The sequence below is a fragment of the Nesoenas mayeri genome (genome assembly GCF_963082525.1).
Source record: "Nesoenas mayeri genome assembly, chromosome: 1".
In the NCBI taxonomy this organism is placed as follows: domain Eukaryota; kingdom Metazoa; phylum Chordata; class Aves; order Columbiformes; family Columbidae; genus Nesoenas; species Nesoenas mayeri.
In genome coordinates, this window is record NC_137541.1 from 33,067,611 (window position 1) to 33,095,357 (window position 27,747).

Genomic DNA, 27,747 nt, shown 5'->3' on the forward strand with positions numbered 1-27,747 from the left:
GGAGGTTTTTCCTTACTACTCCATTCTCACCACAGCTTCAACATGGTATATATTTTTCCTCAGATGTCTTTGAAACCTTTATATCCTGTATAAATTGCTTGTTTCATTAGTAGTTTTGTTCTGGTCCTTCATTTAGTTAGTTGCTGTAGTTACTTTTTGTATGTTTTTTTTACTGTATCTGTCTCTTTCAGGGCCTAGTTGTTCAGTTAGTGTTGAAATTAAAAGAGAAGGTTGGATGATTGAGACCTGTATTTTTTCATGTATGCTGCCTGTGACTTTGCTAAATTAAGGAAGCATTCTGAATTCCTTAAAACCTTTTTCTGTGATCAAAGTATGCATTTCCAGTCTGTAGTTACAAATCTAAGTTGTTTTGAACCATGAGATGAGCCCTTTGTAACTATCTGTTTATAATTTATGAGCTTCTGCACAACTATTTTTTCAGTAATAGAAAAAAATCCCTTTATTATTCTTAAGTTTGTTGTTATCTTTACAGCAAGACTTGTCTTTATGGTAACTGTTCTGCTGTTTGCAGAGTTGCTGTATGCCAGACTGGTAAGATTAGAATTTAAGACGAGTAAAGCTCATTTACAAGCTAATTTACAAAGCTCCTTCTCTACACTAAAATTCCAGGTCATGTGTTCTCTCTGCAGGAAACAAAAGGAGGGTTTAGAGGATTGAGGTCTGTACAGCTGTCTGCAAACAGTCGATACTTGCATAGCATAAAGGAATCATACTAAAGGAGTCTATTGTGGTCTGGTTATTTTGCTTGAAATTCAGTAATAAAGCGTTGTTAAACTCAGTGGATTCAGAGACAGTCAAACTTTGTCCCTCTAAACAAGCAGTATCTTAAAAAGAATGAGTATGTGTTAGAGGTGGGGAAAGTCTTTCTATTTGTTGTGTGTGGGGATTTTTTGGCCTTTGTAACTGATGCTTTGGGGTTGTTGGGGGCTTTTCTACTTTGTTTTGGGTTTTGTGTGTGTGTTTGGTTTTTTTCTCTCTCTTTTTTTTTTTTTCCCCTCCATAGACAGACTTGATTAGTTTGGGGTGAGATAGGAAAGAGGGGGTGTTACTTGAAGGGGGTGGAGTAAATGGAATAACAACAGAGAGAACCGAGAACTTAAGAAAATGAAGTTGTAACTTGCTTTGGCATAGGGAAAAATTAGATCATCACTTCAGGCTTATTTGAATCCTGGTTTCCTGTGAAATATTTAATGAAACATTTGTGAGACCTTTCTGAGACTTGTCAACACTGAAAAAAATACAACCCTTCTAGCTTGCAAAGGTCTTTTAATTTATACATACAGTTTTTCTACACTCCTGAAATTTCTTCATCAAACTGAGTGGGAAACAAGGTAATTGTTTTGTTTTGAGAGGGAAGAAGGAAATTAGATTTTGAAATTTTAGAGTTTCTGTGTTTGGCATAGCTGTTTTAACACATTTTAATAAAGTAGGTATTAAGAGAGGAGCACATCTAGGATATTCATATTGTTCAGCTCTGTTGGGACATGGCTTTAATAAAAAGCATAAGGTTAATTATTTGTATTTTAAAGTGTGGAACAACAAGGATTGTTTTACTATATATAGGGCATTAAAAAAATGTTTAAATAGCTATTTATTCTTGGTAGAATGAAAAAGATGGTAGTAGATTTGCAGAATGTATTGCAAGTACCATATGTGTTTCTGTATAGGGATTTTTACTTAACCTTATTAAATATTCTTATGAAATCTTATATTCAGTAAAGAAAGTGTCTTATGCTAAGCTTGGGCTCTGACTCAGACCAACAAATATGAGGAAATTAGCTCTAGGCACAGCACTTCTGAAGTCCCATTAGACATGTGAAGGCAGCACAGCTTCCGCCAATGTAGAAATGGCACATGCGCATCCTCTTCTTGCCACCCGCAGCTGTGTCCACATGCTGCTTCCTGTGCATCAGCTCCAGAGTTTGTCTGACCCCTGTTCAGTTTGAAAAATTGGTGAAGAGCCAACCTGAAAGCCTCGCTGTTTGCTGGGTGAGCCCTCTGAAGAGTGGGAGACTGGGTGGTCAAAAGGAGGGAAGGTCACTCTGTGTCTGAGCTACTCCTTTAGGTCTTGATCATAAACACACATTTATGTAGGCTCTGTCTAAATTGATTGGACTTTTTCATAGATTTGATTAATCTGATTCAGGACTTTGTGAAGGTGCTGTCTTTTCTGCGATGTGTCTTTTCCTCAATTTCAACAGCCTTCGATGATCTCATAGATGAGTAAAAAGCAAAGCATATGTTCATGCATGTGTAGGAAAGATTAGTTCCTTCTCACTTCGTATCAGAAGCTAGACTAGTCTTATGAAATCATCTTTTCAACATTGGTCACCTCAACTACAAACCCATTTATTCAAACCATGATGACAGTGATGATGACACATTCAGTGATTTACTGAACTGTTTGAAAGACACAAAAAAAATGACGGTAGCAGATAGACTAGACTTTTGCAGTGAGCAACATTTAACTGGAAGTATTTTAATTGTTCCCATGCTTCAGTTTAGACCAGGGTAAATTGAAAATATTATGGTCCTACATACTATTAGACTTGCACGTATTTCAGGATCCTGGCCAACTGTGTTCTTTCTCAGGATTTTAGAAGCCACTATTAAGTTTATCTTAAAATAACAACCACTAATACACACAAATGGGAATTTAGCCTGTCAGAATACATAGTTCATAGTCACTACAGTATTTTTAGGGTTCAGAATAGGGAAGAGATGCTGATCAGTGAAAGTTTGTAAATTTAGGCAGCTTTGTGATCTTGACATAATTTCATTAAGAGTTTTGCAACTGCCTATCAGTGTGAAGTTAAGGCTGCAGTGGGCCTTTTAAGTTGACTTTCTATATTGAAGTGTAGAAATGCTAAAAGTTACAGTTTTTAATGCTAAATTCACCATAAGTTGAGATCATTAACTTACCAAGCTGATTGTTTACTTTTGGTGTATATAACTTCTGCACTTGCAGTCAATTCAGCGTACAGTATATCAGCATTTCTTTTTCTTAGGGGGCCCAAATGTATTTCCAGTAGACATTAGTTGCAGCCATGGCTTGGAACTTCTGATCCTGAATTGTTGCCCTCGGTATCCCTGAATTCTCTTATTGTTATGTGATTGCTAGGATTTGGTATACTTTTTCTCTTTAGGTCAGGCAAACAGAAATAAGTATTTTTCTGTACTTGATCTCAGTCTGTGCATTGGTAACCTGCACAGAGTAATTTTTATGATGCTTCCATATGCAGAAGTTCTATTGCGTAACAAAAGCAAAAGCTAATTTGGGAAAAATGGACTTAGTCATGAAAGAGCTTAATGGACTGCAATTTAGCTAGGGGTTGTTGTTGAGAAATGTGAAGAAATATAGTATCTAAATCCATAATTCCACGTATCTGCATTTTCTAAATTACCTATTGCCAGTCTGACTCATGTTTTATGTTTTATACTGCTTTGACTATTGTTTCTAGTAAATCTCCATGTTTATACAGTTTTTCATTTGGCAACTCAGCTCTTGGGGAGGGTGAAGGATTTAGTTGTACTATATATATTCATTTTTATTACTATTATTTATTCCAGTTATCTAGAAAAATATGAAAAAGTCCATCATTTTGGGGAGGAGGATGATGAGGTACAACCAGGCAATCCAAAGCCACAACTTCCTATCGGTGCAATTCCAACTTCCTATAACTACCAGCAACACAGTGTGTCAGGTAAAATTTTGAGGAAAAAAGTGCTATTTTTCCATACACACACAGATACACACAGATGTATATGGACAGGGTACAGAAATAGTGTGTAGTTAAATTTACAATATTATTAAAAGCATAAAATCTGTAGGACATGCATATTGTTACTTTATAACAACCAAAAACATTTCCACCGTGAACCAAAGCAGAATAGATACAAATATCCATAATCTGTTTCTTTTTCTATTCAGCAGGGCTGAGTCTTGAAAAAAACATACCTTGAAAATTTGCAGATCGTGTTTCTGTCACATCAGTCCTTGTTTTGCAGAGTCAGATAACTGACATATCATTAATTAATCTTTGAAATCTGTGGAATAAAGCATATGTGTGAGGAGCCAAAATGAAAACAATTGTAATTTAGAAACCAAAGTATCATTCTTTCACCAATAAACAAATCAGAGGCTGGTGGACTCTGAGGAATAGATGTGTAATTCGTTGTGTAGAAAGTGACTCCAAATTGTATTACAATTCTGTTCTGTTGTAGTTAAAGTTTGCATTTTCAAAGCTTTTTGAGGGGAGAGCATACTGACATATTGCATTCTGGAGATGATGATGGAATTAATATCTAACTAGAAAGGTACACAGCCAAGTAGAATGTGTTCAGCATTTTAGCCAAAGGCAAATGGAAAAAATAAATTGAATACTGTAAAAACTTTTTTAAACCCACAGTAACTTATTAATAAGCTTAAAAAAATACTTATTCATAATAGTGTGGCTTAATCTTTCATCTGAGTATTAATTACTTTAGCTGTGAAAAAGCTGTTTTAATTTCTTTTTTCTTATTTAGATTACCTTCGGCAAAGCTATGGGCTGTCTATGGACTTTAACTCACCAAATGACTATAATAAATTGGTGCTTTCACTGTTATCTGGACTCCCAAATGAAGTGGACTTTGCAATCAATGTATGTACACTTCTTTCAAATGAAAGCAAGCATGTTATGCAACTTGAAAAGGACCCTAAAATCATCACTTTACTCCTTGCAAATGCTGGTGTGTTTGATGACAGTAAGTATATAACATCTTTGCAACAGAAAGAGTCAATACCTGTTGTAGTATCTATTACAACCCTTGATAATTAAACTTTTTAATTTATTGCGCTGTAATATATCTAGTTTTAAAAGAGAGTATGTTCCATCAAAAAAATTCAGTATGTGAAATAAGTTCTTCTGACTTGTTCAGTGTAACCTCCATGCCAAGTTGTTCCTTGTTAATTGCTTGTTTGTCTTTATGTCAAGAAGAGGTGGAAGAAAAATAAGTTAACCCAAACCATCCTAAAACCATGATAGCATAGCTCCTGTGTCTTGATAGTGAGGAGGTAATTACTAGCTTTATGTACTGATGTGTTTTTTATACTGATTTTCAGAAGTTACCACCATAAGAAATTGCTCAAATGAGATTTTTCAGCTAAGTGTATTTAAGTTTGCCAGTACAGATGATCGTATCTGTTCGAGTGTAAATCTACTTTGCATGTGTAAGTGAAAACATAGGATGGTATATCAGAGATTCTGTGTTAAATTTTGGGGAAGAGCCAGTTAGACATTGTATACTCTGTGCTGGGTTTTTTAAACATTTTTATGTAGTTTCCCCCTCCTCCCCCAATATTGCATTACTGTTCTTCAGCTTCTCTTAATTTTTTATTTGTACCCATTTGTACCCATGCCCTTCAGATATGGTCAGATCTCGATCATTTAGTGTCTGCGTCTGGCTCAGTCACAAGAACTTTCGAAGAGAAATATTTGAAATGGAGCTAAAGTGAAACTTAGTCCTGTGTGTTTGTGATTCCAGGACGCTTTCTCTGTAGATTTTTGAGTTTGCCATCATTCCCCTGTTCTTTTGACAGAACTCCTATAGACTTAGGAATTTATAAATAATTTAATCAATTTTTCTATTGCTGGCTCATGATTTTTTTTTAATGTTGTAGACACTGTTTTCTCGAGTTCTTAACTTGGAGCACAGGCTTGTTCCATAGCTGGTCTACATGAGTGTTTATCATACTGAAAAATATTTGCAGTAAAACCAAGCACATAATTGGCTTGCTCTTTTCATTCCCCGGGGAAAACATCTTTATCCTACCTGATTGCATCTTCTGAATGAATCCAGCGCATGTTCTAGCAGCATTAGGAGGACTAATAGGGGACACATTGGCGAAAAGAAAGAGGCAATGTGTGTGCTTATTTTGAAGCATGAAGCTTTGATTTGAAATACTTACATGCTTTTATATTGTAAATAATGAAGGTATATCTGTCAAATTTGGTGATAAAATGAAATCCGTAATTAGTAAATTCAAGTAGTATGAAAATACCGTCATGATAATTTCAAGTGTAAGTAAATGGTAGCTCGTCAACATTATTTAATGTGGGTTTTAGATTTGACTTGTCTATAATTAAGTTTTCATAATTTTTAGTATTCATAATGCACTATTTTGACATAATAAGAAAAATTTGTCTCCAAATTTTTTTCCCCCCATAAAGTTTGAGATGACAATTTTATTGCATGTGATGGGACAGCCCAAGGGGTTTGAGGGTATGTAGTATCTTCAGATGGGAGCGCTGCATAAACCTTGGTTTGGATTCTATGAGTTGAAAGCTGGCGTGGTCTTGGTATTGAGGTTTGTAGCATTTTGTTCAAAACAAAACAATATGAACCAAAACTTTAAGAGTAACTTCAATTTAAGAGTAACTTAAATGTATCATTAGTTCATTACCGAACTATTGCCTGACAGAGTTTCATTTTGGGTTGACTAAGTCTTTGAGTCAGACTGGCTGAGTCTTTGCTGGTTTCAAGGAATTACAACAAGAAACTTGTGGTAGTGGCTCCACCAAACACCCAAGAACATTCATCATGCTTCTTGGTTAAATATTGACTTCCAATCCCTGGTTAAATATAGACTTTCAATTGGGTGCTCTCAAAATCTCACAGCACTATTATGTTTTTTAGAAAACATTAGTGGGAATTTGCTTAATGACTAGAGAAGTGGTTACAGCTTAATCTGTGCACATGGAAAACAGTTGTTGATGTGAGGCTCAAAACTGAGCAGTCATCTTGACTTCCAGAAAAGAGCTACGGAAAAGTTTCCCATGTGTTTTTTAAAGGGTTCACCAGCTAGCCTACTCATTATGGACTGCTTATTCTCTATTTAAACTGCAAAACTGCAGTAACAGTTAGCTAAGTGACTATAGAAATTTCATTTGGTTTATGCAGTTTAGTACAGAACTTTTTTTTAATGAAAGGAAACTCTGGAAGAGCCTGTAGTGTTGTTGAATCTTTGTTAGATGTGGATTAGTAAAAAATCAAACAAAAATGTTCTTTATTTAATTTTACTAAATTCTACCTTTTATGCTTAAAGCTTTAGGATCATTTTCTGCTGTATTTGGAGAAGAATGGAAAGAGAAAACTGATAGAGATTTTGTTAAGGTAATTTTAAAATTATTAAAATAATTTTGAAGTGCGTATGACAGGTATCAAATCCTTTAAAAAGAGGTTATAAGATATGCTATCATATGTCGCTTGAATTTCTCAACTTTATTCCTTTGATTTAAATGTAATAGGACACTAAATCACAGTTGTCTTGAAATGTTTGGATAAGCAGGAAGAAGTGTGCTAAGAAAAAATAGCTGTATGCAAATGAATAGAGAGGTTCCATGTTTCTTTTTATAAGAAAGCTAATATGTACGAGGGAGAGGAAAAATGGCCAACATATTTAGCATGAGAAAACAATGCTATTTTTTAAAAAACTGCTACGATCAGTAAAGAAACATTCTGGATTATCAAAGTTAAGTCCATAACATAAAAAGCAAAGGAAAATTTAAATATATTAGCAATGTTGAAAGGCATTTTCAGTTAACTATTTTTGCACAAGGCTTTTTAATCTTTCCACTAGAGGGCATGTTCTACTGTAGGAATAATGAAATGAGGTAAAAATATAACTAAAGTTTCTCTGTATAAATGCTTCCTGTTTATTCCAGGTGAGCATTTTGAGGTGTATGAGAGCATGAAATATATTACAACAGAAAGAGGTTTGACATTTCAGTATATTTCCTGTGATACACAGTTTTCTTAAATTGAATTTCAGGTGATGATTTATGTGTCTAAAATAGAAGACAGCTATATTAAAATATATTTTGATAACCTGTGCCTTTGATTAAGTACAAATGTGAAGAGATAAGGTGCTGAGTTCCTTATGAACTCATATCCAAGTTGTTGCTCAGTTTCTTAATTGTGTCATATACTGAAATGTCTTACCAGTATTATATAGCAATATTTGTTAGGAGCTTTTTCCATTTGTCTTTTTTAAAAATTATTGTTATGTAACTCAAGTTTGGGATAAGTTGGACCATAGTAGTGTTAATTAAATGATAAGTATTGCTGATATATTGGTGAATAGATTCCCTAACCAAAATTTCCTAGGTAAAGGTAAAAACAAAAAAGGTCAGGTCTCATATTTGTTAGCATATGACCTTGAAAACATGTTTCAAATGTGCTGAAGGTAAGTGTAAAGAATAATGGTTCGTAATCTTTGTTTCCTTTTTCCGTTGAAAAATGTGTCCTGAAGTACTGTAGGTTGTGTGTGGGTTTTTTGTTTGTTTGTTTGTTTGTGGGGATTTTTGTGTGTTTTTTAAGCACTTAGCACTTCTGTGTTGACTTCACCCTAAACTGTCACAGACTGTTGCTGTTCTAGAGCAGCAACACCACCATGTCTAGATCTGTAAACACTTAAAGTGATACAGAATTCTAATTTATTATATGTTCATTAATTATATAAACTTTAGTAATTGTGATAGATAAGGACAGATGGTTCTGATAAATGTTTTTAACAAAGTGTTAAGTAGAACCACTGTAACTGCAATGAGGTTTACTAATAAGAAACTTGGATGTTCTCCAAGATCTATTTTTGAACATTACAACATGTATAGTACCACTCGGTAGTAAAATACTGCTGAAAGCAAGTCAGAAACTAACTCCACATCTAAAAATATCACTAATGCCAAGAACCCAGATTTTTCAGAACATCTTACTTCAAGCATTTGTTTTACCCTACTACTGGAAGTAATTTGTTTTGTATTGCAGTTGTGGCTGTGTCAAAACAGAAATCAGGGGAAGCATTATGAGACCTTCATGACATAGGAGAGATATTTGGTTGGCAGATTAGAGATTGTGCATTTTTAAAAATTCACTTTTATAGCTTTTCGATTAATAGAATGGCTGTTGAACATATGCCCCTCCTTTCACTGTTTAATTATTTTTTTTAATTTGTTGCCATTTTTTTGGGTCTTGATATTTTAAGGTTATCATTCCAGTTTTGTTTCTCTGCTATAATGACAAGAGATAAGAAAATTGTGTAAAGATGAAAGTTGAAAAGAGTTCTCAAATGGGATAGAAAAAATGCAGACTTATTATTAATTATAGTGATTGCATGAACACAGATATGGTAGAGATTCACAGAAAGTAGAGTGGGGAGGGCAATTTCTTAAACACATGAATTCTAAACTACTAGGAATTGAATTTATAGAAATCATGTTGAGTTTGTAAATGTTACCCTCTTTCTTGTGTTGGAGTTGGGGGTTGAAGAGAGGCTAAGAAATACTAGAAATATTGAAGCTCTTTCTGAAAATGATTCTCAAGGTTAAATTTGGGATTCATAGACATATCATTAACTTGGATTCTTGGCAACTGAATGTCAGTTTAATTATTGGTATGTCAGCTTTATGCAAAAAAACCCAAACCAAACAAAACCAAACTTCTAGTCTTTGTTAGGTGAAAATAGTTTTTCAAATCTAGTGAAACAAAGAAAAATGCTCCATGAGGTATGTTCACAGTATTTGACATTTTGTCTACGTAGCTACTCTAATTAACTTTTTTCCAAGCTCCTCCTCCTGCTTATTGAAACCTATGAACATAAACTTGGATTTTATAGAGGCATTTTGTTTCTGTATTTCAGTGTCTTTATACAGACACTGGGTGTGATTTTAGAATTACGTATTTATGCTAAAATGCTTTGTGGAAGTTTTTAATGTTTGCTTAAAATAAGCTTTTAAAAATTGTTGGTCTGTTAATCATATTAGTATTTTAAAACTCATATTCAATAAAGAAAAATGGCTATGTGTTTTTCTTCATTATTTTAATCTCCATTCTACTACACCTTTGCATATTAGTAGTATTGCATCTCCCACCCTTAAATATGTACTTGGTAACTGTTGGCTGATTGGCATATAGTCAGCTCTTGAGTTCTGTATTAAATTATCATAAAGAATTTGTCAATTGTTTCAGCACCAATACTTTGATTTTACATTCTGTTATTCTCTAATTTTGACTTAAAATACATCACATGTGCAGTATCATGATCTCTTCAGAACAGTCTGTTAGTGTACTGTCATACTAACAAAGGAGCCTGTCTATTTAGTTGTGTTGTCCAGCATCACTACTATTCCAGTTGAAGGTGAAGATGAAAACCAACATGATTCTTCATACTAAACTTAGACGGAATCAATCACCTTTTTTGTTTTGCCAATCCTTATTACATTACAAATTTTCCAGACGTAGTTTTTTATAATTTCCATTATCTTATCTGCACCACTACATATTGTCTCACTTTCTACGCTGCTTCTCTCTAAACTGAATCAAATGTCTTTTACTAGTCAGTGAATCTGTTCCATTAACTGTCAGAATTTGAATATAATTTTAGCTGAATGTGCTGTTATCCCTTATTACTATGTTTGTTTATTGCTTTCTCCCCTCTTGATTTTTCTTGGTGTTGTCAATAAGCTTAAATCTTTAGTTAGCAGGAATGAGTGTGTGTCCTTGGTTAAGGGTTGTAACAACTGACATTTAGCCAGTCATCTTGTTACCCCTTCTTGTTTTATTTTGACAGGTCTTTTCTCATCTACTCCAGGTTTCCCATTTTAACTGTCTCATTTCTCTTTGAATTTCCTCATGTTAGCAAAGTTCACTTCTGAGTATAGTTTGTCTTTCAAGAGTGACCTGTTTACATAGCATGCTTATAATCAGATAGATTTAGCTGTTTTTCCAGGTATTTCTTTCATGTCTCCAGAAGCTGCCTATTATCTAATGTAGTATGTAAATAATCACATTAGCTTTCTTTATGCACCATTCATTTCTGTTTACTTCAATTTAAGCATTTGGATTTCATGTTCTTGGACTTCTTGAGGCCTCTTATAGCTGTAGAGTTCCAAAATCCATGCTTATGCAGTTTTTGTGCTTGCTTTTTGTGCTTTGCATAATGGTTTACTTCTCTGGCTTCTTTTTGCGTGTGCGTGTTCTTATTTTGTTGTCCAACTCTTTCTTCTTTGTTTAAGTTCAATAATAATTTTCTTTACATTTATTCTTTGAATCTTTCTCAGTATGTAAAGTGAGATCCTTATACATTTAAATGCCTGGCATAGTTTTCAAATGTCACCTTTGTTATCTGTCACAGTTATCTGTCAGGCTGACTTGACTCCAGTTGCTCTCATATTTTTCTTGGACAATAAGTAGTAATGATCATTGCTACATTACATGATTTGTGGTCTCAAAATGGACAGTAATTTGATTAATCTGATTTCCAGTGAATTCTTTGTAATGCTGTGCATCTTTTTCTGAAGGAATCAAGTTCTTTACCTTTTTCCATTATCTCTTAGCATCTGCATGTTGTGGAGTCAAGCATTGTCTGTTTGCTTCTAAGTTTTACCTTTGTATTCCTATTACCAGTGTGTTGTCATGATCTAAAAAAAAAAATTATATGTATGTATATATATATATATATGAACAACTATTGAAACAGAGCTTTGCTTTCTCATCCTTTCTTGTTCATTTCTGTTGATATGTCGTAGCAGATTGCAGCTATCCATAGTTTATAGCAGGGAATAAGTAAATGCTTGTGATGCTAAATTGACCTTTTTCTTGCCTCTCTGATATAAGTATGTTTTTCAAAGAAATGCCAAGAAACCTTGACTTAATTCATCTGTTTCCACTTTTGCCTTTCCTTTGGGCAAACAAAAATTTCGTTGTGTTTTGCCTTGTTCTCTTGTAACAGATAGGTCATGAGCATTGTCTGTAGGATATTTAATTCTGTTTTCCACCTCTGCATTCTTTGCCTACCCCCATCCTTTGCAGGGATCTTTCCTGTTTAGGCAGGAAACAAATGTTGAGTGGACTGAGAGTGATCAAACCAGTCTGCTTAAATGCAACAAAAAAGGTGATTCAGGCCAATTCTTTCCTAGTCAAGAAAAGGAATAGAAGCTGCAGAGTCATTCTGAACTTAAAACCTCTAAACAGCTTTATTCAGGCGTACAAGCTGGTGATCACTGGTAGGTAATCTTTGGAAGAAGAACTGGGAGAGGTTTTTGATCATTTACGGTCAGGACACACGATTCCAATGTGAAAATTTATCTGAGACATCGAAGCATCTGTGTTTCACAGGAGTCACAGAGGATAAATTTCAGAACAAGGTGATGTGGCTTTTTTGTTTGTTTTGTTTCGTTTTGTTTTTTTAAATTTGGTTTGGTTTGATTTTGTTGTTGTTGTTGTGTTTTGTGGGGCTTTTTTTCTTTTTGTGTGTGTGTTTTTGTTGTTTTTGGTTTTTTGTGGTTTTGTATTGTTTCATTTTATTTTGGCTTTTTATTTTTATTGGTGTTTTTTCCCTACTATGTTGTAAGTGGTTATGTAATTAATGAGCTTTGTCATTTCAGTTAAGGAATGGAAAGTACAATTCACCTTTTTTTTTTTTTTCCCCCAATTCGTTCTTTCTGAGGTCTGGAGTGTCCTGGAATCTGCTTTGGTTTTCTTGGAGTCTCCTGTCTCAGTGAAAGTTACAGAATTTGTATTCACTATTGATCTGCATTAGTCTTTATAATGGGGTTCAATTGAAATCTGTTTGTCATAGCATCTCTCAAAAAACCAGTGTTTTTTAATAAGTTTGGACAACTTGATTTTATGTCTTGTGTTTTGATTGAGACTTTGATTTTGATAGACCAGGCTGACTGCACTTTTAAAATTCCTGACATGACTGTCCATGCGTTGCAGAAGAACATTGCTTCAGGCTGTTTGTCCTTCCCTGAACAGAACAGTAACTTTTCTGAGAGAGGTGGTCAACTCTCTTATGTGATGGTGCCTGCTAAGAGATGGCTTGTTGGAATCAAATGGAAAGTTGCTCTACCTTCTAAATACTTAGAGAGCGATGCTTTGCCCTTGGCTAGGAAGTTACTTCAGGTATCTGTGGTAAAGCTTTTGGGTGTTTCAGAGCTCAGCATAGGCATAAATGCACATCAGGCTTCTGTCCATACCTTCATTGTTGCCATATGCTTGTCAACAGCTAATGTCCTGCGAAATCCTGACCCCTCTATAGTTAGCAGCCCATCTCCAAAATAGATACATTAAATGCCACATGCAGTAGCTTCTGTCTTAGCTGCTTGAAGGTCTGAACACATTAATTACTGATATGCTGTTTAAGTTACTAGCTTGTTGAATGGAGGATGTAGGGTAATATTTCTGAGTCTCCAGCGATATCACTGGAGGTTTTGCAGAATGTTTGAAGTTTTAAAATCTGCGAAGCATGCCCAGGAAGCCTGGTTTGTTACTGCAGTAGGTTTTCATGGTTATTCAAACACCCATGACAGCTGCTGGCTTTGGGAATGCAAACATACAGTTTTTAGCAAGCAAAAAACTCTGGGGCAGTTCCTCAGGTAAAGCAGCATTCTTGGTGAGCGTGATCACCCACACTCAAGACGGAAAAAAATATTTTAAAATTGTTCTTTTTGAAGTGGTATTGTCTGCATATTCATGCCCTACCTGCAGATTCTCTTCCTTAAAGCTTTAAGAGCCTTTCCAGATCTCTAGGACTCCGAGGAACTGAGGTGGTGAGGGACACACATCATTCTGCTAACCAGGCTTGTGCATATGCTTTAGTTAATCCCGAGGCAAAAATTCTCTAGCTGAGTGGTTAGCATCTTACGCTCGCAGCATGACTGTATAATGAAACAATTTGAAGAATAGCAGTAACCTGTAAGTAAACTTTATTTGGTGCCTTGGTGTATCTCTTATTTAGCTTACAGAAAGGAGCCTGTTCTGTGCTTTTCTGAAAAAGATAATCTCATCTGAGCTGACAACTAGTATTGTTTGACAGACTGTTTCTTTAGAAGGGGAAGCTTTCTCAGTTGTTCAGACACCTAGCATGGATCTGTTTGTTCTGCGAGTTTTAGGAGAGAGATACAGTTTTCTGACAATACATTCCTGTCTTTATCTTTAGCCATAGAACTTTGAGGCTTTATCTTTAGCAGTGTCTGTAGTGTCTTCGTGTACAAAAAACTTAAATCCTCATTTTCCATCACTTTGAGAACATGTTCAGGATGATTTATTTGCCTTCCAGAGACAGAAATTTGCTCCTTTATGACTTGTATTGCTGGGGTTGTGGTGGTTTGGTTTTTTTTGGTTGTGTTTTTTGTTTGTTTGTTTTTCTTTGGTTTGTTTTGTTTTTGAGTACACCTTAAAAGGCAGAAAACAGATTATTGAGAATTCAGATATCAAAATGTGATGATTCTGTTTTTACATCATGTGACCGCAGTTCTGACATTGTATTGTGATTGACTTGGGTCTCTTCCAGAGAGAAGTCTTCAGGTTGAAGACTTTTTAAGTATAAACAACTAATCTTTGAAAGCTTCAGAGGGTATTCTTTAAAGTATCAGTGAAATGTGATTCCTTACTGTCTTCATAGCTTTTGCAAAAGAGAACATCCTAAAGGAAAGTGTGCACTGACTGGTAAATTTTCAGACAGTATATTTGTGTGCTTTTTAAAATAATGACTGAAGCCTTTTCTTTAAATACTCTCCTTCTCTAAAAGTAAAAGCAGCTCAAAATGAAGTACTTTCTGCAGATTTTACCTGCATACCTTTGTCTTCAGTGGTTCTTGATGATAGCCTCAGTATTAATTAGAAAAATCTGCTTGTCACAAACTGTTAGAAGTTAGATTTTCATCTGGCTGTTCTTGTCTTTGCCAAAGTGAGGTAATAATCCTTTCTGTGCAAATAATCCTCTTTACTAAAGAGCACTTGGATGTCATTTAGCAGCATTGCAGTGGAAAATAAAATTCTTTTCCTTCCAATTTAGCAAATCTGTAGTATTCTGTTCTGTTTTTCAAGAAAAAAATAGTGTCAAGCTTGGTATGAATGCTGTAATTTAATAATTACATTTGCATAGCAGAATTTCTCCTGCTGTTCAGTTGGTTGTACTTCCCATCCTTCTCTTTTTATCCAGATTTATTTGCGGTTTTATTCTGTGATCATAGCTGAAAGAGGAGCTGTATTTCATTAGTGAATCAAAGGAATTTATAAATTTTTATTAGTCAAAGGAGTGTTTGTATTTTTTATTATGATATACATGTTATAACATATATATAATTATGTATTTTTATATTAATATACTATACCACAATGTGTCTTTTTATTAGCTTGCGAAACTTGATTAATTTTTGATTGATTCGTGAATTTCAACAGGATTAGAGACATAACAATCAGTAACAGATCAGGCCCTGATTTTGTTAAAGAATTTGAATGCCAGCCTGCTCTGTTTTGCTTATATTTATAAAGATTTTTTTGTGATAGTGGTGCTGACTTTTCTCTTTTCATTGATTTATGATTATGTGGAAAGCATAGCAGAAGCTTTTAAGAATTGTCTCCAGATACAAACCTGACTGCTGTGCTTCTAGCAGGAGCTAAGATCTGAAGCTGAGAGGAGTCACCGTGTTCTGCCTTAGGAGTTCAGAGTTTATAGGAGATGAAGGAGGATGAACTGTACTTTTCTTGTGCTTAGAACTGCTGTATTTCTGATTGTTTGTGGGAAAACTGTTTCAGTATGTGCTTCACCAAAGCACTTCTGGGGTAGTGTTGGTCGAATGCATACTTCTGGTGCTTGAGGGGAAGAGTTTCTCAGTGTTAAGTACTGAACATCTTGCATGTCATCCCATGAGTGAAAAATATTACTACTATTAGATGAATCAAGGTACTAGGAAATTTTGAAAGACAATCCTTTTCATATTTTTTCAGTGTTTTAAAGTAATATAAATAAAAGTAATTGATATTTAAAGAAATATCATCCCCTAGAAATTAAGTGTGTTTTTAATTCTTTCTTCAGTTTTGGAAGGATATTGTTGAGGATATTGAAGTTCGTGATCTAATTTCTGACAGAAGCAAATCTCAAGGTGAGACATCTTGAATAATGTTAATACATACATGTTGGTAAATATAGCAAAGGAAGGACTAACATTTGTTTATTTACTCTGTAGATATTCCATCTGAAGAATGGATTTGGGAATCCTTATTTCATCCACCTCGCAAATTGGGCATTAATGATATTGAAGGGCAGCGGGTACTTCAGATCGCAGTGATTTTACGGAATCTTTCTTTTGAAGAGGGAAATGTTAAACTGTTGGCATCTAATCGTACTTGTCTTCGGTTCCTGCTACTCTCTGCTCATAGTCATTTTATTTCGCTACGGCAGTTGGGACTTGACACGCTGGGAAATATTGCAGCAGAGGTAATGTGCTTCAAAACAGAACAATTAAAATATAATTTGGTAAAAGCATTACATACATGTTAATTAAATAATTACTTTTTTCCTTGATCATTGGATGAAGCTGGAAATAAATTATTCTCTGAATTTGTAAATAGCAATTTGAAAACAAATTTTCAGGACCAAAACAAAATACAGATTGTGTCAGTTTGCCTAAATAGAATCACATGCTTAAATAGAATCAAACGGGTTGTGTAGGGAGTTACAAGGTATTCATAGTGCATCGTTTTCAGTTTAGTTTCCCAGAGGGAAGAAAGGAATTCAGTTAAATTCTGCAGACTGTACACTAGCTTCTTCACTTAATAATTACAACGTTTAGTCATAATTTCAACATGGTACCTTTGAGAAAGGGGGTGGTAGAGGGCTTTATGCCATGTGTAGTGGGCACCAGTCAGCTAATTGTGTGCCACTGGCTGTATCGTGAGGTACCCTTTTCTTTTCAAAGAGGTTTGCATGTACTAAAATACACCATTTCGGTATGTCATATCATGGTGCAGATAAATTACACAGATTTTATATGTAGATAGGTTCAGATGTTCCTTAAAAAGATAACATGTAAGTCAAATATATAGGTGTCAGAAAATGAGACTAGAAGTATTGGTCCACTGCGGAATATTGAAAAAAATGGTGTTTTAATTTACCATGTATCCAGCTTCTCTTGAATAACAGACATATTATAATGTTTGAGAGCTCTGATTGAGAAGCAGAAGTAGATAGAAACTGGATGAACAATTGTGGTAGCGTTTGAGAAGGAATGTTTGTCATATTTCAAGTTCTGTTCTTTGTTGGATATTAAAATATATTTGTTTATACTGTTGACTGCCTGGGAATGAAGTTATTTTCCTGATTCTGAGCACTGGAAAGTGTAGATTAGACTGATATTTCAGAGAACGGAGGAGGGGGCTCAAAATGTCAGCTACAATAAAAAGCTCACAGGATTCTGGTTTTTGTGAACACAAATGTCATTTAAACACTTTTAAATGTTGTATTTTGGTATGCAAATTTAAGGTTTTGAGCCATTAGCACTGTATGGATAGTGTTTGTCATAGATTTTGTGTTTTCTTTCTCATCAGCTTCTTTTGGATCCTGTTGATTTCAAAACTACTCATCTAATGTTTCACACTGTTACAAAATGCCTCATGTCAAGGGATAGATTTTTAAAAATGAGAGGTAAGATCTCTAGCTATTTTGTAGTTGTATTAGAATTGTAATTACTGCTGTTTAAAACTATTTTGTATTTGTTCTTCAGGCATGGAAATCTTGGCAAATCTTTGCAAGGCTGAAGATAATGGTGTCTTAATTTGTGAATATGTGGATCAAGAATCCTATAAAGAGATTATATGTCATCTCACGCTACCAGATGTGCTGCTTGTAATCTCAGCACTTGAGGTGCTCTACATGCTCACAGAAATGGGAGAAGTGGCCTGCTCAAAGATTGCTAAAGTGGAGAAGAGCATAGGTAATGGAGAAGCAAAATCTGCTATTCTCATTTATGTAGGAAAAAAGACTTAAAAATATGTCATGTTCAGTGGTTAAAAATGTGGCTTGATTATGTGTGTGTATAGCTTAGGGATGGATATTAGAATAGGAAATTTTACTAAAATTTAGTTTCTGTCCTCAGGAAACTGATGATGCTAATAACTAGGGAAGCTAAAACTTTTGAAGTAGGGTGGTTTGGTTTGGTTTGTTTTTTTAATGCCATGAAGGAAGTGTGTAAAATGTGCAGAAGCCTGCAAAGGCTTGTTTTCTTTCAACACTTGGCAATTTTGAAGCAAATTGATATGTCCCAGCAGCATTCATTTGTCTTGTCCTAATGTCGTTGTCGGTTTTACATTTAATACTTTAGATACATTAGTATGTCTGGTTTCTATGGACATCCAGATGTTTGGACCCGATGCGCTTACTGCTGTAAAACTCATTGAACATCAGTGTGTTACCCAGCAAATACCTGATGTCAGACCACAAGTAATGGATCACGGTTCTTCACAGGCCCATGCAGCAGGTGTCCCAGGTTAGTGTCACTGGAAGAGAACATACTCTTCTATAGAATTTCCTATATGGCATCCATGATTTTTCTCTTCTAGAAGTTTCTGATTAATTTACAGAAATAAGTATGGTATTATGCATAGCATATGGTATCTTTTTCAGACACTTGTTCACAAAGCAAATATAAAGCTATGTTAGCTACTGTTGTGAAACAGGCTTTAAAAGAATCTTAATATGTTTCAGCTGCTAAAGTGAGAATTTACTGAAAGTTATGTACGCTCCTTATTTTAACTTGTTGAGTGGAAAGAAAAAGTATCCATTCTAGATTGTTCCCATGATTTGTAGAGAATTAGAGGTCCATTTTATATTGTGTTTTATGCAGATTGTTGTTGGGCAGTACCACATAGTATTTGGTAGAATTACGGAGATGGGATAGACACATGGAAACATGCCTCTCTTGAAGCTGCTAAACAGCTTATTGTGATGTGAACCAAATTTTAATAGCATATATACCTCATTCTGTCCTCACTAATAAAAACACATAGCAATATATGACAAGTGCAGACAAGATGGAACACAGCTATTCATTCTGGGGAAAAAACGGATAAAGAACCATTAGGACAGACATTGGCTTGCATGTTTAAGCATTCTGATTCTGGAATGGGTGCAGATACCACAGTGAAAGTGACTGGGAAAGAACATGACTAAGGGGGTGAATGAGAGTGAACAGAAGGAACCGATGTGACATGGCAACAAAATTCTGTATATATATTTACTTCCACTTGGGAATTAAAAAAATAGTTGCTGTGTATTCATGCCTGTTCTGGTGGAGTATTTTGTCACTCTTAAATCATGTTCAGTACTCTAAAGTCCTGAGATCATGGATCATCACTGGGAGTCTGGACGCTGTTGTTCACTGAGCGCTTACGTCACCATTGCGCTTCAGTGGCAGCTCTGGCCTTGGCATCCTCTGCCACACTTCGGCAAATTGTGGTGCGAATCTGTAGTGTGGTTAGTGCACCTTTGTGACTTGTCTTAGCTGGATACATCCTTGGTTCCAAGCACAGGAGAAACTGTACCAGTGAAAATCGTGAAGTGCTTCATTCAGGAGAACAAAAACCATTTCAGCAAGTTTGTTTTGTTTTTTTTTTTCTTCCTCTCAATCTCTACAGCCTCTAGGACAGCACCACATGTTGCTCCACCACCAGGAATAGTAGAAATAGACAGCGAGAAATTTGCATGTCAGTGGTGAGTGTATAGTTCTATTCAAATACTTTAATGAAGAAAAAAACAAATGCCTATATTCGTGTGTTGCAGAATTTTCCAGCTTGCATCTATTTACTGTTAGCATAATTTTTCTGAAAAGTATAAAGCAAAACTGTTCTGTCATTCCTTTGAAGAAGTATGAAAGAAAAACCTCAACCAGAATATTTATTCTTCAACAGTTGACACTTGAAATTAGTTGGTTTCTCTCTTAGAATATAATTTAGTTTGATTTTTAACTCTGATCTCAATTTTTAGTTATTTTTTAAATTGTCAAGAAGCATTATCTGTTTCATTAGTGTTTTCATCTGGTAACATGTTGCTGTACCAATGCAAAAGCAATTATCAAATTATCAAACTAGGCCCTGCAAAATTCTCTTGTGATCATTGTGAACCTCCAGCAAGTTAAGGAAGATCGAAGTCTTTTCAATCCAAATTCTCTTGCTTTCAACTAATATTGTTATCACATATTTAGAGAACTGTTCTGCCTGTGGTTCTCATGTGGACTGAGAGTGGTCTTTCTGAACTACATACATAATTCTAGTCACATTCTAAATATTTGTATTAATCAATTCCTAATGGACCCTTCCACCTCTGCTGCTCCACAACTTACATGTTCATTGGTTGTCTTACAGATCAGAGAAGGGCTTTCAAGATAAACTGGGTGGAATTTGTCAAAGCTTAGTGCTTCAGGTCATTGTGTAGTTTCATTTATACTTCCAGCAAAACTTTGATTGTATGGGAGACATGTTCCAGATTCTTGTTGGTCAGCTCATATTGTTCCCATGCTTCTGTTTGCATACTGCAAAGTATTATTAATGTACACTGCTGAAAGACTGGGAAATTTCACATTTAGACATTTAAACAGGGATATCTGGAGTTGAAATCACTGCAGATCAATTTGGTGATCTGCAAGTTGGTCTCTATCCAAAGCTAGTTTTCTAAGCTGCCTTTCTAATTAATGGAGTGGGAGATTCGCCAGTAGTAAAACGAATTGCCTTCACCTGTCTGGTTTCTGATGAGATTAGGAATTGCCTTCTGGTGCCACCTTCTCTCTATTGACCAGAGAGAGCACTAGACATCTGGCTTTCGGTAGTAAAGTTGTACACAAAGTGAATATTGCGCTCTGTATAAAATGCAAAATAGAAGTTTTGACTGTTGAAATAACTGTGGGTAGGTACCATGCTGCAACTGTGTGATACCATCAAATGACAGAAAATTATGAAGCAAACCATAGAGCATTATATCAGGAAGATTTGGAATAACTGTATTGTTTCTGATTCTGTGTGCTTCTCCAGCTGTCAGTGTTGAATACGTGTGTTTTGTACTTGATTTTTTTTCTGGTTAATCTTAAGTAGATATTAGATAGTGAAGAATAAAAATTAACACCTAGTCCTGAAAATTCTTCTTAAACAGTAATTGTGCTCCTCCCAAAAAAATGCAAATTGAGAGCAGAGGAGTAGCCTCTTCCAAGCATTTTCATCAAGGCTTGCACGGAGTGTCTTACATTCATGTAAATTTTCATGGATGTTTTAGTCATTGTTTCCTATTGAGAGAAATAGGAAAATAAGTAAATCATAACAGCAGAATTTAGAAAAGTTACTATCTTTTGGAAGCAGCAGCAGGACAACACGCTTAAACTGACCTTCCTGGATGTATTATTAGCCAGCTTAGCCCGAGTACAAGTCCCTATAAGGAAAGTGTGTGTGACAGTGCTAATCGCAGCTCCCATTTCACCAAGTCCTGAATATCGTCAGTTTGCTGGTACCAATGATGGTGTGTCTGCCTAATATGATGTACCCAACTGGACAGTCATTCTTCTGAAATGCCCAATTTAGTTAATACCTAGACTTCCTGATATCCAGTGTGATTTCAGTTTTTGTAATAATAAAATTTTAACACAACTGCAGGAGAAATGGTATTATACTTTTTACTGGTTGTGAGAGAACACAATTTAAAGAAGGTATTATAGTAATTTGCTTTTTCTCTTTCGAAGCACCTAATTGTATTGGGAGAGTAGGACTCTGCAAAGGAGAATGCAGTGTGGTTTTCCAAAGTGTTAGCACCATATAGTAAATACTGACAGTTTTAAAAATATTTTTATTGTTTGAGCCCATATTCTGGTACTGGTATTTGAGTATTGTGTGAGAGTGGGGATGAACTGTTCCCACATCTCTGGGTTGGAATAGTGGATCTGAAAGAAATAAAATTAAACTGATGGAAAATGTTTCCTTCTTTCACAGCTTCCTGATTGGGGATTGGGTGGTCTGAGTGCTTGTGGAGAGTCTGTAGGAGATACAAATACTTTCTCTCCCTGGAAATTGAACAAGGCAGAACAAGTTGTTCAAGGATTTTATTAGTGTCTATGTAGTGTGGGACTCCAGGAATGACAATGTGCGTGTTCTCAGTCTCCTCTGCCGTCCTCTATCAGAATGACAGGGTTGAGATTGTTACTCTATCTTTGGGTTTACTTGTACTTTAAAGTGAGACTGTGTTAGCAGATCAGTTAACAAAATCTTGGTAAAGATGCAAATGTTGACTTTTGATATAAATTTCTGATGAAGAATTAGCTAGCATTCAGTTCATCTTTTGCTAAAGTACAATCATTAAGAAATAAGAGTAGAGCTGTGGGGAGAAGACATCACCAAACAATGTATTCTTTTTTGGTTTCGTTTATGAATATACAATAAAAAAGGCATATGTAGAGACTGTTTTCCGTATTACATATGTAAATAAGATGTTGCATGTAAAATTGATTGCATGTGTTAGGGGTCTTATGTGTTGAATCATAAGCAGTGAGACAGGAGAAAGTATGGAACAGGTATTTCACAAGACAGTATACTAAAGGGGTATTTTCCCTGTTGTTATCAGGTCTCTAAAGTCTGATACAGATAGGAGTGTTTTAACAACTCTTTTAAAAGTACTCTCTGTATATTTTGCTTCATAGTTTATTTTTTTATCCTCAGGTTGAATGCGCATTTTGAGGTGAATCTTGATTGCTCTGTCTCTCGAGCAGAAATGTACTCTGAATACCTCTCTACTTGTAGTAAATTAGCTCGAGGTGGAATCCTAACGTCAACTGGATTTTATAAATGTCTGCGGTAAGACAAAAATTCATGCAGCACTAAAGAAGCAATTGTGTGTGCTCAGTACTAACCTGCAGCTTTAGATTTCTTTGAGAAAAGATCTACTGAGTTGAGTTTGAAAGACTTCTGGAATTTTAATTTAAATAAATGTTTAGAATGTGTTTCATTTTATTTCATTCTATTTCCAGATCTTTGGTAGGGTTCCTTCTCTGCTTATAGTCATCTTAATTTTTTCTGAAGTAGTTTTTGGAGGTATTTTTCCCTTAACTTGGATGAGATTTTGGCCAACCATCTGTTGGACTTGTTAGTCCTCAATGATGAATACTCAGATGCTCTTGGAGAATCCTGCTGTATTGCAAAGATTCAGGCATTAGTGTAGCTACACTGCACACAAGGGCAGTTAGTTAAAACAAAAACATTGAGAGGATTGAGTTCTTGTGTTTATTAACATGGATTTTTGTTGTGTTTGGCAGAACTGTCTTTCCAAATCATACAGTGAAGAGAGTAGAAGATGCAAGTAATAACGGTCAAGCACACATACATGTGGTAGGAGTGAAAAGGAGAGCTCTGCCACTTCCCATTCAGATGTACTATCAGCAGCAACCAACTTTGTCTACCCCAGTTGTCCGGGTTGATTCAATTCCTGATGTGTCTTCGACTCCTTCGCCAGCAGGTTTTTAAATTAATTCAATATCAAGTATTTTGCATTGTTTCTGAAATCACAAATAAAGGCAGCAGTTTTTGAAAATAGTTTGAAAGCCTTGGAAGTTAAGGCCACATGTTTTGATTGCTTTTATTCAATAATGTTAGGAACAGTATTGCAGAATGTACTTGCATGCCATTTTAGTATTTGATGTGTAACCCATTAGTCAGTCAGCAGACATGCCATTGTTGCTGCATCATTAATTCAGATGCAGTATAGCTGAGAAGAGAAACTGCTTTATATAGAATTACAAGTTCAAGCCTTGGATTTTAAAAAATGTTTTAGGTGAATGTGTTTTGAAATAATTTTTGCTTCCAAACTTACTGTGTTTTTTTCAACAGGAATCCCGCATGGGCTACCAAGCGTAGGAAATCACTATCCGAGGACCCCTCTTAACCAGTCTTCAACTTTGACAGCAACACAGATGTCTTTTCCAATTCAAGGTGTTCATACTGTGGCACAGACTGTTTCTAGAATTCCGCAAAATCCTTCTGTTCATACACAGCAGCAACAAAATGCTCCAGTGACTGTTATACAAAGTAAAGGTCCAATATCCTGTGAAGTAGTGAAGGCCACAGTAATACAGAGCTCTGTTCCCCAGTCTGCAGTTCCTGTTACTATTGCTGTAGGAGGAGCACCACAAGCTTCTAATCAAAATTACAGCACTACAGGACAACAGCCGTCTGTTACTGTTGTTGGTTCTCAAACGTTGCTTCACCACCAACCTGTAATTCAACAACAGTCTCCACTGCACGCAGTGGTACCGGGACAGATCCCTTCAGGCACTCCTGTTACGGTAATTCAGCAAGCTGTACCTCAGGGTCATATATTTGGCAGAGTACAAAACATACCAGCATGCAGTTCAGCAGTTTCACAGGGTCAGCAGCTAATCAGCACATCATCACAGCCTGGGCAGACATCATCTCAGCAGTCCTCTGCTGGTAACCAGCAACAAGATACAGTCATCATAGCACCACAGCAGTACGTCACAACCTCTGCATCTAACATGGTTTCTGCCACCACAGTTCAGAATTTCCAAGTAGCAGCTGGGCAGGTGGTTACAATCGCAGGTGTCCAGAACCCGCCAACGTCTAGGGTAGGGTTTCAGAACATTGCACCAAAGCCTCTGCCATCTCAGCAAGTTCCACAGCAGCCGATGCAGCCACAGCAGCAGCCTCCGCCACCATCCCAGCAAAGTGTAGTGATTGTAAGCCAGCCAGCTCAGCAAGGTCAAACGTATGCACCAGCCATTCATCAAATAGTGCTTGCTAATCCAGCTTCTATTCCCACTGGTCAAACTGTCCAGTTGACTGGACAGCCAAGCATTACTCCATCCTCTTCACCATCTCCAGGTCCGGTTACGAATAATCAAGTCCCTACAGTTATGTCATCTTCATCTACCCCTCCTCAGTCACAAGGACCCCCTCCTACTGTCAGCCAGATGCTTTCTGTAAAGAGGCAGCAGCAACAGCAACATTCACCAGCATCATCGCAGCAGCAGGTACAGGTACAACAACCGATACAAATGCAAGTTCAGTCACAACAGCCTAATACAGGAGTTGGCCAGCCTAACTCTGGTGAGTCTAGTCTGATAAAACAACTGCTTCTTCCCAAAAGAGGCCCCTCCACTCCAGGGGGGAAGCTTATACTCCCAGCTCCACAGATTCCTCCACCTAACAATGCAAGAGCTCCTAGCCCTCAGGTGGTTTATCAGATGGCCAATAACCAGGCACCAGGCTTTGGAGTTCAAGGACAGTCTCCAGCTCAGCAGCTGCTAGTTGGGCAGCAAAATGTTCAGCTGGTCCCGGGTGCAATCCAGCCCCAAGGGCCAGTCCAAACAGTACCCATTTCTAATTTACAGATATTGCCAGGCCAGTTGATCTCAAACAGCCCAGCAACTATTTTCCAAGGGACTACTGGCAACCAGGTTACGATAACAGTTGTGCCAAATACGAGTTTTGCTACTGCAACTGTGAGTCAGGGAAATGCAACTCAGATCATTGCTCCAGCAGGAATTGCAGTCAGTGGAGCACAGACAGGAGTTGGGCTACAAGTGCAAACTCTTCCAGCTACTCAAGCACCTTCAGCTGGACAATCACCGTGTACTGCTGCTCCCCCGTTCAAAGGTGATAAAATAATTTGCCAAAAGGAGGAAGAAGCAAAGGAAGCAACAGGTTTACACATTCATGAACGTAAAATTGAAGTTATGGAGAATCCTTCCTGCAGAAGAGGAGCTGCAAACACCAGCAATGGGGATGCAAAAGAAAATGAAATGCAGGTGGGAAGTCTTTTAAATGGGAGAAAGTATAGTGACTCCAGTCTACCTCCTTCTAACTCAGGGAAAACTCAGAATGAGGCCAATCAGTGCTCACAAGTCAGTAATGGGCCATCATTAGAAATGGGTGAGAACGGAGCTCCTGGAAAGCAGAACTTTGAACAGATGGACACACAGGAAATTAAAAGTGATTTGAAGAAGCCCCTAGTTAATGGAATCTGTGATTTTGATAAAGGAGATGGTTCTCATTTGAGCAAAAACATTCCAAATCACAAACCTTCCAATCATGTAGGAAATGGTGAGATATCTTCAGTGGAACAACAAGGGAATTTGGATGCCACGCAGCAAGATACTGCCAAAGGTGATCAAGGGGAAAGAATTTCTAATGGGCCTGTATTAACTTTGAGTAGTTCACCTGTTGTAAGCGGTACACAGGAGGCTGCAAAACTGTTAACCCAGCAACTTAGTGGTACCAACACTGATTTACCTAATGGACCTCTAGCTTCAAGTTTGAATTCAGATGTGCCTCAGCAACGCCCAAGTGTAGTTGTCTCACCACAATCTACAGCCTCTGTTATACAGGGGCATCAAATCATAGCAGTTCCACACTCAGGACCTAGAGTGTCCCAGTCTACCCTGTCATCCGAAGTTCGGTCTACTAATGGCACAGCAGAATGCAAAACTGTAAAGAGGCCAGCAGAGGATAATGACAGGGAAACTGTTCCAGGAATTCCAAATAAAGTAGGAGTTAGAATTGTTACAATCAGTGACCCCAACAATGCTGGTTGCAGTGCAACTATGGTTGCTGTGCCAGCTGGAGCGGATCCAAGCACTGTAGCGAAAGTAGCAATAGAAAGTGCTGTTCAACAAAAGCAGCAGCATCCAACCACGTATATACAAAGCATGGTCACACAGGTATGTTGCAGTGTTCTTTTTATGTTTATTCCAACTGTGATTCTGAGTAATACTGTGAAATAATGTGGGTGAAAATGTAAACTCAGTCGGTATCTCTTGCATAACATTTAAAATATTCAGAAAGTTATGGTTTCTCATCTTTGACAGACTGAAGTTCTAATAGTTTGCATACTTCTTCGATGTCAGTAACAGTAGCAGGATTTAAAATAGTTTGTAGCTTGATAATACACAGTCAGGAAAGAACTTCACTCGCTGGTTTCTTCTTTAAAGGATTAATTGTTCTGAAAACAACGATTTGTTGTACAGTCTTGTAAAATATGTCGGAATTGTTCTGCATTTTATTCTTGGTCCTTATTGCATATGGAGGAGTTAATATGTCTTTTTTGCAAGTCAATAACCGCAGCTGCTCTGGCTTGCTGAAATGAGTGGAAGCTCTTGCATTTAAAGGTGGTCTTCAAAGGCTTCCTTCAAACATTCACTACAGCCAGGAGAAAATATTGTTCTGTGTATTGAAATATTTGTTTGTTTATTGCAAAATATTTGTAATGTTTATTGATAACAATACACATTGTTTGGAGGTTTTTTCTGATTGACAAAATTTGGGGAGGGTTCTTTCTGTTTGGGGTATTTTGGTGGGGGTTTTTTGTTTTTGTTTATTTGTTGTTGTTTGGGGATTTTTTTAATTGTTATTTCCTCTTTCCTCAATCAACCTTTTTTTTTAACCATTTGCAAGTGGTTACTCCCTAACACTTTATTAGAAGTAAGGTATGGTTCTCAGTTGTATGAGCATTAATAAGTACAAATAATCTTGTTAAAGGTTATTCAAGTCTCTTAGAGTTTAACTTTGACCACGGACAGAAAATCCCTCTCTAAAAAAAGTTCCTAACCTGAACAGAAGCAAAGAGAATAGAATAGTAGGTCTGACAGTTACAGAGTTCTGACAGACTGTGGAGAGGAGAAGTGAAATCTTCAGTGTATGTTAGTGCATTTTGACCTTGACGTAAGACAAGTCGTCTACTTCTTATCTGCCTGTTGTTTATTTGGTTGGGTTTTTGTTTGTTTTTGGCGGGGTAGCACATATAGACCTTATGGACTTAAACATAGCTCGAACTCAAAATTCAGTAGCTGATGGACAGTGCTACTTTTCTTTCTGTATCAAACCACCATGCTGCCAGAGTTATTTTTATAAAATGCCTTTA

At 36.4% G+C, this 27,747-nt stretch overlaps 1 protein-coding gene across 3 annotated transcripts in view; it reads left to right on the forward strand.

The window, feature by feature from the left end:
- The window catches only part of ARID2 (AT-rich interaction domain 2), a 102,664-nt gene that overhangs the window by 52,832 nt on the left and 22,085 nt on the right, over positions 1-27,747 (forward strand). The window contains exons 1-13 of one of the 3 annotated variants that reach the window (XM_080340937.1): positions 400-1,352; positions 3,592-3,725; positions 4,549-4,767; positions 7,109-7,176; positions 15,883-15,949; positions 16,034-16,284; positions 17,394-17,490; positions 17,570-17,779; positions 18,167-18,331; positions 19,479-19,554; positions 22,536-22,670; positions 23,129-23,328; positions 23,700-26,548. In XM_080340937.1, the coding sequence (XP_080197063.1) occupies positions 4,578-4,767; positions 7,109-7,176; positions 15,883-15,949; positions 16,034-16,284; positions 17,394-17,490; positions 17,570-17,779; positions 18,167-18,331; positions 19,479-19,554; positions 22,536-22,670; positions 23,129-23,328; positions 23,700-26,548 (4,308 nt within the window). In that variant the 5' untranslated portion in view covers positions 400-1,352; positions 3,592-3,725; positions 4,549-4,577. Of the gene's footprint in view, positions 1-399; positions 1,353-3,591; positions 3,726-4,548; positions 4,768-7,108; positions 7,177-15,882; positions 15,950-16,033; positions 16,285-17,393; positions 17,491-17,569; positions 17,780-18,166; positions 18,332-19,478; positions 19,555-22,535; positions 22,671-23,128; positions 23,329-23,699; positions 26,549-27,747 lie in introns of those variants that run through there. The other 2 variants (XM_080340939.1, XM_080340938.1) reach the window with 2 other exon arrangements.